The following is a 17,262-nucleotide window of genomic DNA, read 5'->3' as shown; positions in this document are numbered from 1 at the left end:
GGAGTACGGCAAACACCTTATTTCTTTGGTTCCTCAATATACATTTACCATATTACAATGTAGGCTATGTGTTACAGCACTACTTTTGGTGTCCCCCTCAGGAATTGCTCTTGAGAAAATTTCATGTAATTGTCCCCTCCAAAGTGGATATCAGATTTTCGCCCCTGGTGTGTAGGTTTGTAATTGGTGGAGGGTGGTATGTGCAATAACATTAGTGAAGTAACACATAAAACATTGGTTTAGGTGTTATTACATGATCGGTTGAAGTCATTGTTATTCATTTAAAAAGTTGTTACTCACCTGATAACTTTTTCCACTTAATGTAATAAGTTACGTTATCATATTAACCAAGAAGATATTACATTTACTGGTTTTATTACATTATAAATGTAGAAGTTATTACAAAAAGTTACATTACATTCCCACGGGGGACCAGTACGGGGGGAAAAAATGTATGAAATGTATGCATTCACTACTGTAAGTCGCTCTGGATAACAGCGTCTGCTAAATGACTAAAATGTCAAATGTAAAAAATGAACCGTTGTTACAAGACAGCATACATAGTTCTTTCCTTGACCTCATATTATTATTCAATGCGTCATTGATTCGTTTTAGGATCCTTTTAATGAATGTAGATATTATTTAAAAAAAATGAAAGTGATAAATTCTTGTTTAGAAGATAATTGATTTAATATATTGATCAATTGAATAAATGAATATACACCTATTGTTGAAACATTATTCTACATAATGACATTTAATAATAATAGTATCATGAGTAGATGAAAGATACAATTATCAACACCCCCCCACACAGGTTCACTATTACATTTTCTATGATAACATTTATCCATTTAGATCCCAATGTGTGATATTACATAGACACAGGGGAGACCTGATCCTAGATCAGAGCTGCATATTATGCTGCACAGAGGTTACCATGGTGATCAGACTAATGCAACTGTTTAAGAATGGGAGATGGATATGACTGTTCACTAGATGTTTTCTATTGATCATTTATTTATGGATCTGAAACCGGTGCCGGAGAGGAGGGAGATGAAATACGGCATGGTTTTGTTTTCTGGTGGGGTTTTTTCTTCCATTGGACCTAAATTAACAAAGCTTTTCCCACCTAGACAGACATAAGGTTCCTTCTCCAGTGTGTGTTCACTGACGTGAATATAGGGTCCCTGACTGACTGAAGCGCTTCCCACACTGATCACAGATATAAGGCTTCTTTCCCTCCAGTGTGTGTTAGCTTGTGTTTAGTCAGGGAGAAAGTTTGAGAAAAGCTCTTTCCACACTGATCACAGCTATAAGGTTTCTCTCCAGTGTGTGTTCGCTGGTGTCTAGTCAGGGTGGAAGCTCGAGCAAAGCTTTTTCCACATAGACAGACGTAAGGTCTCTCTCCAGTGTGTGTTAGCTTGTGTGTAGTCAGCTCTCCTGACTGATTGAATCTCTTACCACATTGATCACAGCTATAAGGCCTCTGTCCAGTGTGTCTTCGCTGGTGTGTAGTCAGCTCTCCTGACTGATTGAATCTCTTCCCACATTGATCACAGCTATAAGGCCTCTCTCCAGTGTGTGTTCGCTGGTGTGTAGTCAGGTGTCCTGACTGATTGAAGCTCTTCCTACACTGTTCACAGCTATAAGGCTTCTCTCCAGTGTGTAAACGCTTGTGTATGGTCAGGCCTCCTGAATTAGCAAAGCTTTTCCCACAATCAAGGCAGGGGTAAGGCCTCTCCCCTGTATGAATTTTCTGATGATATTTTAAGGCATTAGATGCAGTAAAACCCCTCCCACACTGAGAGCAGCAGTACGGTTTCTCTCCAGTCTGAATCTGCTGGTGAATTAAGGACCTCAGTCTAGTAAAACTCTTCCCAAAGTTAGAGTAACAGTGGTGAGGTTTCTTCACTGTACTTCTCTGCTGGTGTTTCTTGAGGTGATCTGATCTGGAGAGACTCTTCTCTGCCTCTTCAGCAACATGTTGTTGTTGAGGCTCCCCAGATGATAAGTCCCTTCCACTGAAAGAGTGATGGTTATGGGAGTCCCCTTTGAAACAAAAGGCATTGAGTTGCTAGGTTTTAGAAATGTGGGTCCATAAACAAATATTATACAAATAATATAGCAACATACACTCAGCGGACAGTTTATTCGGTCCACCCCCTTTCACAAAAATTGATCGTTCCTACATACAGTGGGTCACATGGCGGTGAGTCCATTGACCCATCCAGCCTGGTGTCAACGGTACAGGCTAGTCGAGGTGGTGATCTGGTGTGGGGAATGTTTTCCAGGCACACGTTAAGTCCCTTGATACCAATTGAGCATCGATTGAACACTACAACGTATCTGAACATTGTTGCTGACCAAACCCAATAGAGTATCTTTGGGATGAGATGAAACGGGCTGTTGGCAGCATGAATGTGCAGCCGTCCAATCTGCAGCAACTGCGTAATGCCATCGCGTTAGAATGGACCAACATCCCTGGGGAACGTTTGACACCTTGTAGAATCAATGCACCAAAGAATTCCGACTGTTCTGGAGGCAAAGGAGGGTCCGACCCAGTACTAGATGGGTGTACCTAATAATCTGGTAACTGAGTGTATATTTTTATCAAATCAACAGAAGTTGCAGAAGCAGATTGCAGTCTCATCCACACACACCATTGTTCTTACTTGATGAAATCAAATCTTCATCTCCCTCCTTGTGTCCTTTTCTCACAGTTCCACTCTGCCCTGGTGTTTTCCTGCAGTCGACCAGCCGCACAGACACCCTCTTCAGATCCAACAGTAAAGCGCTACCGGAAGAGTTGCGACCCGGGGACTCTGGCAGGGTGGAGGGGGACGGGCTAGCTCTGTCCTGGTGACCACAGGAAGTATTGTACATAGAATATCATTAGACCAAACATTTGATTACTTTAGTCTAAATCTCTGATTGACAGGAGGTATTATAAGGATGCACCATTCTCCTGAAGTGTGCAATCGTTCACTACTTTACACATATGTAGTTTCTCAATTACGTCGGCCAATTTTTCAAATTGAAGTGGTATATATTTTTGTAATATCCAGTCTTATGTTCAGAACCTTTGATTCAACATTCAGTGGAGTTGAACACATCTTTCAACCCTGAGTTAATCTTGGTCAACACAGAATTTAAGTGTCACGTAATTGGTCAGTCACTCGATTAAATTCTGGTTTCATACATATTGGGAGAGATTAGGAGATGCTAGAACGAGGAGCAGAACCGGAATGAGAAGCTCCCCCGTCTCTCAAGACACGGGCCGAATGCCCCCTCCCCTTCCGAAATTTGAAAGACGGTAACACCTGCTAAATCATTATTTGTTCAAATAACCAGTGACGCAAAACTTAAAACACCAGAACTATTGCTGCTAGTTATCCCACTTGGAGCATGTTGAGAAAAATGTCAGTCTCATAGTTTCAGTATCCTTATAGAGCACATACGTAGAAGAAACCATCAGATATGGGGTATTGTAACATGTAGCAGAAGCCTACAGTAAACATTTATTGTGCAGCCTGGTGCAATTTCTGCCCCATGCAACATTGCTCAGATCCACTTTTCTATGTGACTTGTTACTGTAACAGCATCCTCATCTAAAATCATCAGCTTACAGTGTATCAACAATATTCAGATAATGAATGGAATAAACTAATTTATTTCAGTACTTTAAAAAAAAACTACACTATATAATTCTGGTTTCGTAGTTCAGTTTTTAGCAGTTTAAAAAAAATGTCAGGAAAATATTTTCAAAACGAATCAATTGAAAATGGGCTAGGTTTGAAACAGATTTTTGTGCTTAAAGTTGTGAAAATGTACCACATAATGGTGAAAATTGTACCAAAGAGAAACATAATTAGATTGATGGAGTCATGGGCTAGTGGGTGTATCCACCATATGTTTTATACCAGTCATTTCATTTCCAATCAGTGAAGGGAAGTGAATAAGTGCACACTTTGGAAGGACAGAAAGACAATTAGGGATTCGTTAACATAGTTAGTATCTAGGCAGAAGTGGAGCTAGCGTGAGGGCCATGGGTTTGATGTTAGCCTACCATTATTTAACCCTATAAAACATGATTTAACAATATAAAACATGGTCAATTTATATGATTAAATTAAATCCTGAAGTTGGTCTAGGCGGTTGTTGCTTATTTTATAAAGCAAAGTACCCTACAGCTGTCTGTCACTATACCTCCTTGAGGGGTCCCCTGGGACTGGTGGCTGCACTGCTGGTGGGGGAAGGACCATGGTCTTGAAAATTATTCATTTATTTAGTAAGTTATTTATTAAGTTAATAGTTTAAATTAAGTTAACACACTGCCGGGACTTGAGGTTGGCCTATACAAGAAGAATCCAACAATGATACATGTTGTCTACATTTTAAAAAGTCTAATACATCTGTAGGCAGGAATTAAGAAACATTAGGAAACGGAAAACATTCCAAAGAACAGAATAGCATATTCTGAGTTTAAACGTAGACTCAGCAATATGATGTAGGCTATATGCAAAGTAAACAGCTACATTTCAGCAATCACCAAAAACGTTGATGTGCGAGGCTAAATTAGCTAGCATGCTTTCAGCTGACTGGTGTTAACTAGCTAGCTACAGAGGCTAGCTGCTGGACTTTGGACAAGCAAGCTAACGTTAGCTAATAGCAGCTGTATTGTTGCCAAGATGCTGACCCATTCAGATAGAACTCTTGAGATTTGCCTGAAAAGAAATGAGTATCAGAAAAGCTACAAAAAGGTCGCACATCGTTGGTTCTTAATGGACAGAAATGTGCACGTGAGAGCGATACATTATACATGTTATAAAAACTGTTGCAGATACAAAGTTAAACATTTAAGTCCAATGGTCACTTTATGGAAGCTATGGTGCTGTTTTAATCCGATGAAAGAATTTCAGCTAAATAGGCACAGGAAATACTGAAAACTCACGACTATAATACTGGAATATAACACAAAATAATAATTGTCCAAAGGAAATGTTTTACCAGTGCATAGCGAGATGCGCATCTCAGTTACTTCTCATGAAGATTAATCATTTCAAAATTGGTTATTAACTAGCTGGCCAGGCGCATCCTTGACTATGAATGGAAATTAGGCTAGCGAGCAAGCATTTTAGCCAGGTAGCCTAGGACAACAAAACAGAGTGGTAGACCGTTCAGGGAACATGAAAGAGGAGGATGGCATTAGCGTTTCTCTACAAATTAGGTGCGTGAACATGTTTTTTTTTGTACTTGCACTCACACACAGATATCAGTATCATGGATAGACATATTTAGTTTAGGTTGATCGGACTAAATCGTTTTTGGTATGTTTTAGTTGTCAATTTAGTAGACTAAGCATTGGTGATTAGATGTTGAAATGGAGCTTGAATAGTGGAGGCGTCGCCTGTAGTCTTTGCGACTTGAGGTAACTCTAAATCAATATTTGTTTAGAAGTCCGATTTTTTTTAAAAAAACTTTATTTAACTAGGCAAGTACATTACATGCAAAATGTTTTGTGCTCTCCGTCTCTGTCTTCTTGTATCGGCTGTGTCAAGGCATATGAACTAACAGCATCAAACAACACAGTCACAACACACAGGTTGTAATGTATTTTTTCTGGATTGGCTTCCATGTAAAAACAACATTATGGCTTATTTCTCCATGGTTCTGACTTTACCTGCTCGTTGCGCATTGCCTTGTATCAATCTGAGGGCTTTAGGCTAGTAGGGTACTTTGCTGAAGGACAAAATATCCCAAGTGTTTATTACCATCATTGTTTATTTTGTCCAGCTGTTCAAATGGAATGAATGGATATGGAAGATAAAATATGATAACTAGGCCAATACATTTTATACTGTTAATAAAAGTAAACCAAACGTACCCGATCCATCGTCGAAGCTATTATTTCATCAGCGTTTCTTTAAATAAAAAAACATGATAGTAAATGTGTACCGTACACTAGCTATTCTGTCACTGAATTCATATAAAGAACAGCTAGACCAGAGCAATCAAACGTAATTGTAAATATCACAACTTGACTTAAATTGTGACAAATAAATGTCTGATGTAGGATACTCTTACTTCAGAAAGATCCTGGATAAGATTTTACATGATCTATTAGAGTCAACAAAACGTTCAACACCCTATCCACCAATAATCCTGTTGTCTGTTATCGTCTAACTCTACACGAGAGTCTGTTGGAACAACGTCCTCTTCGACAGTCCAGATAGTTTTAATTGTCTGAGGCCCAGTAAGGGAAGCCTGTAAAATACCAGACTTATTACAGCAGCGCTATCCGTGCAGCGAACCAGTAAAACCTGATGTATGTTCAATCCGACATCTGCAGTGGCCATGCAGAATTTACACCAATGCAGTCTCCACAGTAGTCAGTGCATTCATACTTCTTCCGCTTCACGAAAGCTGTGGTGAAGGAAGTGGTCTTCTTCTTCGGTATTATGGCGGTCCGCATACAATTGTTATAGATGCATGCCGCTGCCTACTGTATTGGCTGTGTATCAGCCTACTGCTCTCTGTAGTCTGAATTCATTACGCTTTGGGAAAAACCAACTAACTAATGCTGCACGGTGGAGGAAAAAATACCTAATCGTCATACTTGAGTAAAAGTAAAGATATCTTAATAGAAAATGACTAAAGTAAAAGTTGAAGTCAACCAGTTAAATACTATTTGAGTAAAAGTCTAAAAGTCTTTACTTTTGATACTTAAGTATGTTTAAAACTACGTGTAATTGCTCAAATGTAATTAAGTATCAAAAGTCAAACTGAATCATTTTAAATGCCTTATATTAAGTAAACCAGACAGCTCAATTATTTATTTTACAGATAGCCAGTGGCACACAACATCATTTACAAACAAATCATTTGTTTCATGAGTCTGCTTGATCAGAGGCAGTAGGGATGACCTCATGATTAGTGCGTGAGTTGAACCATTTTCCTGTCCTGCTTAGCATTCCAAATGTAATGAGTTCTTTTGGGTGTCAGGGAAAATGTATGGAGTAAAAAGTACATGATTTTCTTTAGGAATGTAGTGAAGTAAAAGTTGTCAAAAACTAAAAATAGTTAAGTACAGATAAACCAAAAAAACAACTTTGAAGTATTTTTACTTAAGTACTTCACACCACTAACCCTACACCCATTAAAACCTCATCAATATTCCATTACTTTGGCCCTCTGATCCTACACCAGGCCAGCAGCCTGGGAGGACGGGATATTATCGTTCAAAACACCTTGTAACTCTGCAGTAAAATATTGTACACCCAAGTACTTCTCTGCAGCTGCCACCACAACATCTATGCGCTGTGATTTACGTTCTATTGCTGCGGTACAGTTGACAACCATGGCCATGAACGCGAAAAAAAAAAACGTTTAAAAAAACTTAGTGAAGCATGTTATTCTTATCACTCTCTATTGACCTCAGCCTAATCACAGAGATCCTCTCAGGATCCCTCACCCTGGACCCATCTTCCACTACTACTCTCTTCACTGTCTCAGCATACAACACCTTCTGCGCTACTCTGATCCTGGTAGCCTCAACCTGTCTTTCTCTCACCGGACACATCTGATCTCCAGCACCATGTGTACCCCTACAGTTTACACACACAACTTTTTACATCAATAGTACACATTCCTTTCCCTCAGGTCCTCCTGCACACTTCTCACATCTAGGAATCTCCCTGATACACACTGTTGGAAGGAAGTAGTCAAGGAAGGGAGTTTGTGTTTATACAGGATGTACCGCCCCCCACCTACCATCAACCAATCATGTCAGTGTGGCGCTACAGTGACCAGAAAAAGTATGTGAACCCTTTGGAATTACCTGTATTTCTGCATAAATTGGTCATACAATTTGATCTGTACTTCATCTAAGTCACAACAATAGACAGTCTGCTTAAACTAATAACACAAACAATTATGTTTTCATGTCTTTATTGAACACACCATGTAAACATTCACAGTGCAGGGTGGGAAAAGTATGTGAACCCTTGGATTTAATAACTGGTTGACCCTCCTTTGGCAGCAATAACCTCAACCAAACGTTTTCTGTAGTTGCGGATCAGACCTGCACAACGGTCAGGAGGAATTTTGGACCATTCCTCTTTACAAAACTGTTTCAGCTCAGCAATATTCTTGGGATGTCTGGTGTGAACTGCTCTCTTGAGGTCATGCCACAGCATCTCAATCGGATTGAGGTCAGAACTCTGACTGGGCCACTCCAGAAGGCGTATTTTCTTCTGTTGAAGCCATTCTGTTGTTGATTTACTTCTGTGTTTTGGGTCATTGTTCTGTTGCATCATCCAACTTCTGTTGAGCTTCAATTGGCGAACAGAGCATTACATTCTCCTGCAAAATGTTTTGATAAAATGATAAAATAAACCGTTTTCCGTTGATGATAGCAAGCTGTCCAGGCCCTGAGGCAACAAAGCAGCCCCAAACCCTGATGCTCCCTCCAAATAAAATCAAAGTTTGTCACGTGCACCGAATACAACAGGTGTAGACCTTAGTGAAATGCTTACTAACCAACAGTGCAATTAAAAAAAATAAAGGGATTAGATGAACAATAGGTAAGTAAAGAAATAAAAACAGTAAAAAGACAGTGAAAAATAACAGTAGCGAGGCTATATACAGTAGCAAGGCTATATACAGGCACCAGTTAGTCAGGCTGATTGAGGTAGTATGTACATGTAGATATGGTTAAAGTGACTATGCATATATGATAAACAGAGAGTAGCAGTTACAGTTAAGATGAGGTTTTGATGTTGGTGTGCTGTGCCTTTTTTTCTCTACATAGTGTTGTGTGTTCCTTCCAAACAACTCAACTTTAGTTTAATCTGTCCACAGAATATTTTGCCAGTAGCGCTGTGGAACATCCAGGTGCTCTTTTGCGAATTTCAGACGTGCAGCAATGTTTTTTTTGGACAGCAGCGGCTTCTTCCATTGTGTCCTTCCATGAACCCCTTTCTTGTTTAGTTTTTTACGTATCGTAGACTCGTCAACAGAGATGTTAGCATGATCAGAGATTTCTGTAAGTCTTTAGCTGACACTCTAGGATTCTTCTTAACCTCATTGAGCATTCTGCGCTGTGCTCTTCCAGTCATCTTTGCAGGACGGCCACTCCTAGGGAGAGTGGAAACAATGCTCTACTTTCTCCATTTATAGACAATTTTTCTTACAGTGGACTGATGAATATCAAGGCTTTTAAAGATACTTTTGTAACACTTTCCAGCTTTATGCAAGTCAACAATTCTTAATCTTAGGTCTTCTGAGATCTCTTTTGTTCGAGGCATGGATCACATTAGGCAATGCTTCTTGTGAATAGCAAACTCAAATTTTGTTTGTTTTTTATAGGGCAGGGCAGCTCTAACCAACATATCCAATTTCGTGTCATTGATTGGTCTCCAATTAGCTTTTGGAGAAGTGATTAGCCTAGTGGTTCACACACCTTTTCCAACCTACATTGTGAATGTTTAAATGATGTGTTCAATAAAGACATGAAAACATATCATTGTTTGTGTGTTATTAGTTTAAGCAGACTGTTTGTCTATTGTTGTGACTTAGATGAAGAACAGATTAAATTGTATTACCAAGTTATGCAGAAATCCAGGTAATTCCAAAAGGGTTCACATACTTTTTCTGGCCACTGTATACGGCGCTATAGAGCATGCCAGCCTGTAGACCTAAATTGACATTTACATTTACGTCATTTAGCAGACGCTCTTATCCAGAGCGACTTACAAATTGGTGCATTCACCTTATGATATCCAGTGGAACAACCACTTTACAATAGTACATCTATATCTTTTTTGGGGGGGAGGGTAGGGGGGTTAGAAGGATTACTTAATCCTATCCCAGGTATTCCTTAAAGAGGTGGGGTTTCAGGTGTCTCCGGAAGGTGGTGATTGACTCCGCTGTCCTGGCGTCGTGAGGGAGCTTGTTCCACCATTGGGGTGCCAGAGCAGCGAACACTGGGCTGAGCGGGAACTGTGCTTCCGCAGACGTAGGGAGGCGAGCAGGCCAGAGGTGGATGAACGCAATGCCCTTGTTTGGGTGTAGGGACTGATCAGAGCCTGAAGGTACGGAGGTGCCGTTCCCCTCACAGCTCCGTAGGCAAGCACCATGGTCTTGTAGCAGATGCGAGCTTCAACTGGAAGCCAGTGGAGTGTGCGGAGGAGCGGGGTGACGTGAGAGAACTTGGGAAGGTTGAACACCAGACGGGCTGCGGCGTTCTGGATGAGTTGTAGGGGTTTGATGGCACAGGCAGGGAGCCCCGCCAACAACGAGTTGCAGTAATCCAGACGGGAGATGACAAGTGCCTGGATTAGGACCTGCGCCGCTTCCTGTGTGAGGCAGGGTCGTACTCTGCGAATGTTGTAGAGCATGAACCTACAGGATTGGGTCACCGCCTTGATGTTAGCGGAGAACGACAGGGTGTTGTCCAGGGTCACGCCAAGGCTCTTAGCACTCTGGGAGGAGGACACAATGGAGTTGTCAACCGTGATGGCGAGATCATGGAACGGGCAGTCCTTCCCCGGGAGGAAGAGTAGCTCCGTCTTGCCGAGGTTCAGCTTGAGGTGGTGATTCGTCATCCACACTGATATGTCTGCCAGACATGCAGAGATGCGATTCGCCACCTGGTTATCAGAAGGGGGAAAGGAGAAGATTAATTGTGTGTCGTCTGCGTAGCAATGATAGGAGAGAACATGTGAGGATATGACAGAGCCAAGTGACTTGGTGTATAGCGAGAATAGGAGAGGGCCTAGAACTGAGCCCTGGGGGACACCAGTGGTAAGAGCACGTGGTGCGGAGACGGATTCTCGCCATGCCACCTGGTAGGAGCGACCTGTCAGGTAGGACGCAATCCAAGAGTGAGCCGCGCCGGAGATGCCCAACTCGGAGAGGGTGGAGAGGAGGATCTGATGGTTCACAGAATCAAAGGCAGCAGATAGGTCTAGAAGGATGAGAGCAGAGGAGAGAGAGTTAGCTTTAGCAGTGCGCAGAGCCTCCGTGACACAGAGAAGAGCAGTCTCAGTTATATCCCAGAAATTAGTTACCTTGTTATAGGTTTTGTTCTATGATATACTATCAGTCAGTTAATGACCTTTATGAATTATGAAACCTTAAAAAAAAAAGCTATTACATAAATCCTTAAATTCACAAAAAGTTACATTAGCTGATGAAGACTCTCAGAACAAAACATATAACATCTAAACCTGTTTCCCACAGACCTTATTTTTGGCATTTATCCAAAAACGCAATTCATTTTCCCCATGGCTTTGTCCAAAGAACCATGGCAAAATTAGTGCCTATAAAAAGATGTCATCACTACTTCTCTCTATAGAGCTCGTCCATGGGTGTGTCATAATACCTGTTAAACCTAGTGTCAAGCAGGGAAATGGTTCCAATAGTTTTTCCACCATTACATTTTTCCCATAGGGGATTTTAGAAACACTTAAAATAAGGGCTGTGTTTCGTGTAGGCCTACCCTGGCGAGACATGTAAAATCACTCTCAGACAAGGTGACTTTTAATCAATATAATATAACATTTATCGATTTAGATCACAATGTGTGATATTGCATGGACACAGGGGAAACCTGCTCCTAGATCAGAGCTGCATATTATAGATGCGGTAAAGGAGTCAATGGAACGAAGACCGTTCAACAAATCTGATCTAACAAAGTGGATATTCATCAAATCGTCATGATTTACAGCATCCGGAAAGTATTCAGACTAGGGAGATCCCGACAAAAACAATTATCTGTAGACCGAAATTCATCTGTTCTTTTAACCAATCCATTTGATCTAAATGTTTCAATGTGTATTTTTCAATTTATAGTGTTAATGTGTTTTAATAAAATCAACTATATGCACTGAGCTTGTCTGATGCTTTAAGCTTACGGTTTGATGAAATAAGGCAAATGCCTCAATGACACCAGAGATTTAGATGAACAGAATAAGGAAAAACATAACTTGACCCAACTATTCTCCTCCCGCTCTTAATTGGGTCCAGCCCGAAACTTGTGCTAGCGAACTTGCAACACTTTATAAAATATTCTGGACCATCAGTTTCCTGAGCCAATGAGCTCTGGACAGACACAGCTGTAGACTATTTGTGCAAGGGATAAGAAACTTGGGCAGGAGCTCACCAGAGCTGGGTACCGGCACTGCAAATGTTTGTCTTGTAGAATATTAGCTCCAAAGTATTGTGGAGTTTCTGCACCAAAATATAAACAGTACCAGCACCCAAAATGACAACCGGAACCTGTTTCAGTCCAAGTCAAGCAATGATAAGTTTTTGACATTTACACTGGATTAGAGCATCACATTTTTCCCTTTCACACTATGTGGTTATTGAAAAAGGGAGATCGCTGGAAAGATTTTTCAAATACAAATGAGTAACTATTGTAATTCTCAATGGATGTAAAAACAGACTTTGTTTGCTTGCCATTTGAGGTGAAGAAAACATTACTTTGAGAAGATCAACAGGTCATTAGTGATGGTGTGCTAAGCCAATCAGAAATACTATCTCCAAAATGGGCACATTTATATACACATTTGCCCACAGGCCAGGTAGCCTATAGGCCTACTTCTATGCATGCGCATCCTTACTCAACATTGACAGGAGCGCTCCAAACAAAAGACTGACTAAATTGACAAAACTCATAAATGGAATGAAATAAAGAAAAACTTGTTTCTCTCAAGTACAGCATAGGTTGTGCGGTCTGCAAACAACGTGTCGACTCCGACAATAATACTGGGAAGACTGTAATAATTATATTGAATGCATTAACAGAAATTACTGTAACCAAAGTAACAAACATTGTATATTAGAAATCACAGGAATTAACGTTAGAATGTACTACTGGTGATTTGTAATGGGGAAGTGATATCAAATGCAAACAATTCACACAATGAAGTTATGAAACAACGAATGTGCACAAATTGGCATGAGAGAACGCATTCTGGAGAGAGAAGGGCATTGTGCATCTGGGCGCTGCATGGTCAATCCGATATCTACATTGGCCATGCAGCATTTATTGTGATACGACCTCAGCAGAAGTCAGGGATTCATACTTCTTGCGCTTCGCAAAGCAGTGCAGAGCTGTTTGTGTTTTCTACAGGATGTACCCCCCCACACACACATTTTTACATTACAGCCTTATTCTGAAATGGAATAGTCTTGGTGGTTCCAAAATTCTTCCATTTCAGAATGATGGAGGCCACAGTGTCCTTGGGGACCATCAATGCTGCAGACATGTTTTGGTTCCTTCCTCAGATCTGTGCCTTGACACAATCCTGCCTCGGAGCTCTACGGACAATTCCTTTAACCTCATGGCTTGGTTTTTGCTCTGACATGAACTGCCAACTGTGGGACCTTATATAGACCGCTGTGTGCCTTTCCTAATCATGTCCAATCAACTGAATTTACCACAGGTAGACTCCAAACAAGTTGTAGAAACATCTCAATGGAAACAGGATGGACCTGAGCTCAATTTTGAGTCTCATAGCAACGGGTCTGAATACTTATGTAAATAAGGTATGCATCTTTTTTTTCTTTTTTTTATACATTTGCTAAAATTCCTAAACTTTTCGCTTTGTCATTATTGGGTATTGTGTGTAGATTGAGGGGGGAAAAAAGTATTTAATACATTTTTGAATAAGGCTGTAATGTAACAAAATGTGGAAAATAGTCAAGGGGTATGAATACTTTCAGAATGCACTGTATGTATTGTAAGTCCGATTTGGATATCGTTGGCTGTTTTCGCAGGTAACGTTTAAAAGTTGAAGTGACTTCTAAATGCTAACTCCAGTTAGTATAAACTGGTTAACATAGCTAGCATACAGACATCGGTGGTGGTAGTCTATTTTTAACTGTAATGCAGTTGATTGGTGAAATTAACATTTATTGTTAGGGTAGACATCCATACAAGCATTATACTCTGATTTGTACCTCAATATATTGTGACATACACATATAAACAATAGTCTAAACGTAGGCTAATTTTGCTGGGGGGCAATGAAGAGATTCAGGATTATTCCCCCATGGCCCTTTTCTCCCACACATTTCCATGGCAATTCCTTTGTTTTGCTCAAGTTCAATTGACTTCTTTACCACATCTATGTTCCAAACAGGTTACCGTGGTGATCAGACTAAGTCAACTGTTTAAGAATGAGAGATGGATATGACTGTTCACTTGACGTTTTCTATTGATTCATTATTTAGGGATCTGCAACCGGATCGGAGGGAGTTGAAAGATGACACATTTGTGCTTTCTGGTGTTTTTTCATTGGCCCTAAATGAACAAATATCTTTCCACATACACAGATATAAGGGTTCTCTCCAGTGTGTGTTCGCTGGTGTCTAGTCAGGTTCCCTGATCGACTAAAACTCTTCCCACACTGATCACAGCTATAAAGCCAATGTCCAGTGTGTATTCGCTGGTGTGTAATCAGATCTCTTGACTGACTAAAACTCTTACCACACTGATCACAGCTGTAAGGTGTCTCTCCAGTGTGTGTTCGCTGGTGTGTAGTCAGGTTGGATGCTCGAGCAAAGCTCTTCCCACACTGATCACAGCTATAAGGCTTCTCTCCAGTGTGTGTTCGCTGGTGTCTAGTCAGGGACGAAGCGAGAGCAAAGCTCTTCCCACATTGATCACATTGATAAGGCTTCTCTCCAAGGTGTGTTCGCTGGTGTGTAGTCAGGTCTGCTGACTGAGTGAAGCTCTTCCCACACTGATAAGACATAAGGTTTCTCTCCAGTGTGTATGCGCCGGTGTATAGTTAGATTTTCTGAAAGAGAAAAGCTCTTTACACACTGATCACAGCTATAAGGCTTCTCTCCAGTGTGTACACGCTGGTGTATGGTTAGGCCTCCTGCATTAGCAAAGCTTTTCCCATAATCAAGGCAGGGATAAGGCTTCTCCCCTGTATGAATTCTCAGATGAGATTTTAAGGTGTTAGAAGCAGCGAAACTCTTTCCACACTGTGAGCATCTGTACGGATTCTCTCCTGTATGGATTCTTTGGTGTAACTTAAGACCTCCTGGACAGGTGAAACTCTTCCCACACTGAGAGCAGCAGTACGGTTTTGCTCCAGTGTGAATCCACTGGTGAATAATGAAGCCACTCCGTCTAGTGAAACTCTTCCCACAGTCAGAGCAGCAGTGGTGAGGTTTCTTCCCTACACCTCTCTGCTGGGGTTTCTTGAGTTGTTCTGATCTGTAGAGACTCTTCTTTGCCTCGTCAGCAACATGATGTTGAGGCTCCCCAGATGATAAGCCCCTCCCACTGAGAGAATGACAGTTAGGGGTGTCCCCTGTGAAGCAAAGACATTGAATAACTAGGTTTTGCAATCCATAAACAACTATGAACATCAATAAACATAACTGCCAAAATAAAGGAAACACTTGAGGAAATTAGGGTTCTGGCGGCTCTTATGGTGTTGGGTTAATTTTCCTGGCATGGTTTAGGTCCACTCAACCACTTAGAGGGCAAGGTAAACGCCAATAAATGCATAGCCATTGAGTGTTCACCTTCAACCTATGGTTGATGACAATGCCCCCATCCACAGGGCATGAGTGTTCACTGAATGATTTAATGAGCATAAAAAACAGTTATTACTTTAACTACTGTTCTATGAAGGAGGGAAACAAGGTACAGCTATAGGGAGTTCACGCACCAGCGCCCTCTACTGAGGAACATTAGAATCACGCTTGACAAGGCCAATGAACACCGTGCCACACCAGAAGTCCCACCTTTGCAGGTGATAAAACCAAGGTACGGAGTCATTCCTTCAATTCAGTACCGCTCTTAAATCTGAACATGGCGGTGTGAGGCCCAACAACTGTTGTACTTTGTTTGCCTCTTTCATTGAACATTAGTTCTAGTCATAACTGTATGTTCCCTTGTAGTCAGGAAACTCAGGGGATCTGAAATCACAACCCAGCACCAAATGAAATGGCCCACGGCAGACCACCTAGGGTTCCAACCCAACAACAAACCTGTGGCATCTGGGTATATTGCAAAACTGTCCACTGCCTTTCAATGACCCTCTCCCGTCCCAGCCATAAGAACACTGTGGGATACGCTGGGGCAATGACATCCAAGCGATAAAACCTCACAAAAGTGTGTGGTGATGCACAACTGGCCGCAGCACAAATATCCATCGCCCATGCGTTGGAGGTGAACCAAACACATGGGCGATTGGTTCTGAACTTGTAGACCTTAAGATGCCTGTTAAAGGGATGCAGGTCTAAAATGGGACAAAGTCCCGCCCCTCTTGGGAACCAGGAAATACTGGCTGTACTAGCCGTTCTGAGAGAAATTGCTTGCTTCTGGAGAAGAGATTTCCTCCCTCAAAATGGGCGCATAGGCCTCTGGAAAACGCAACATGACGGCGCTGCAAAAACGCCGGGGACTTGGAGACTATACTGCGACGTCACTGTTTGCATAATCCAGGGTGACACTAAGCCTGCACACCATTGGTCGACACAGACAGCAATTCTCCTGTAAAGTGCCATCTGAAGGGGCAAAATGGAAACTTGTTGTCACATAGAGTAGGCCAGAAGGCTAAACTGGAAAACCTAGCCTCTATCAAAATAAAAAGATGGCAGAGCCGAAAAAGTTATTCTGTGCAAGGGTGTTTATTTACATAGTGATTCCGGAACAAAAACAACAGTACTGCCATCAAACGTATACCTTATGGGACAGCTTAAAAACAATGCTGCCCCACCCACAGCTCAATCCAAAATGCCTCTCGATGAACTGAAAGAGAGGCTCCTTTTGTAGGGGTAGCCCCTCCCCTCAGAACAATTAACACAAATTAATTAAGCAATTACCTATTCAAACCTACATTTACCATTTAACTAAACATACTAAAGTATATACATTGCAACATGTTTTTTATGAAACAATATCACAATATAACATTTACAAAATTACATCACTACTGACAGTGTCTTTCAATATGCCCATTTACATTCATGAGCCATTCGGGACAGGCACTACAAAGTCAACCCAATTCCCTTAGCTCGGGTCCTTATCCAGCATACCCGTAAACTACAGAGATGGAGAGAGAGAGAGGAACAGAACAAACAAACAACACGCTCATCTATAACATCTAAGTATAATAAATATTGCTTATATTAAATATGACCACTTGTCTGTTTATTTCTTTATACCATAACCGGTTACTGAGGTAAGTGTGAAATGTATGTACTAAGATAGAGAAGTTAACTTGT

At 41.1% G+C, this 17,262-nt stretch overlaps 1 protein-coding gene and 1 pseudogene across 1 annotated transcript; both read right to left on the bottom strand.

Annotated features, from left to right (window-relative positions):
* Window positions 1–358: 358 nt before the first annotated feature.
* On the bottom strand, window positions 359–6,423 carry LOC106593650 (uncharacterized). The gene is given in 4 exon segments (XM_045715752.2): window positions 359–1,245; window positions 1,247–2,052; window positions 2,676–2,859; window positions 5,888–6,423. Coding segments are annotated over 4 exon segments (1,077 nt in total). The 5' UTR covers window positions 5,897–6,423; the 3' UTR covers window positions 359–1,167.
* Window positions 6,424–13,819: 7,396 nt separating this feature from the next.
* On the bottom strand, window positions 13,820–16,513 carry LOC145877426 (uncharacterized; annotated as a pseudogene).
* Between the last annotated feature and the right edge of the window lie 749 nt (window positions 16,514–17,262).

The sequence above is a fragment of the Salmo salar genome, chromosome 03, assembly GCF_965601325.2.
Source record: "Salmo salar chromosome 03, fSalSal1, whole genome shotgun sequence".
Taxonomy (NCBI): Eukaryota; Metazoa; Chordata; class Actinopteri; order Salmoniformes; family Salmonidae; genus Salmo; species Salmo salar.
The sequence above is the reverse complement of the archived record's forward strand: the minus strand, read 5'-3'. Positions and strand labels throughout refer to the sequence as shown.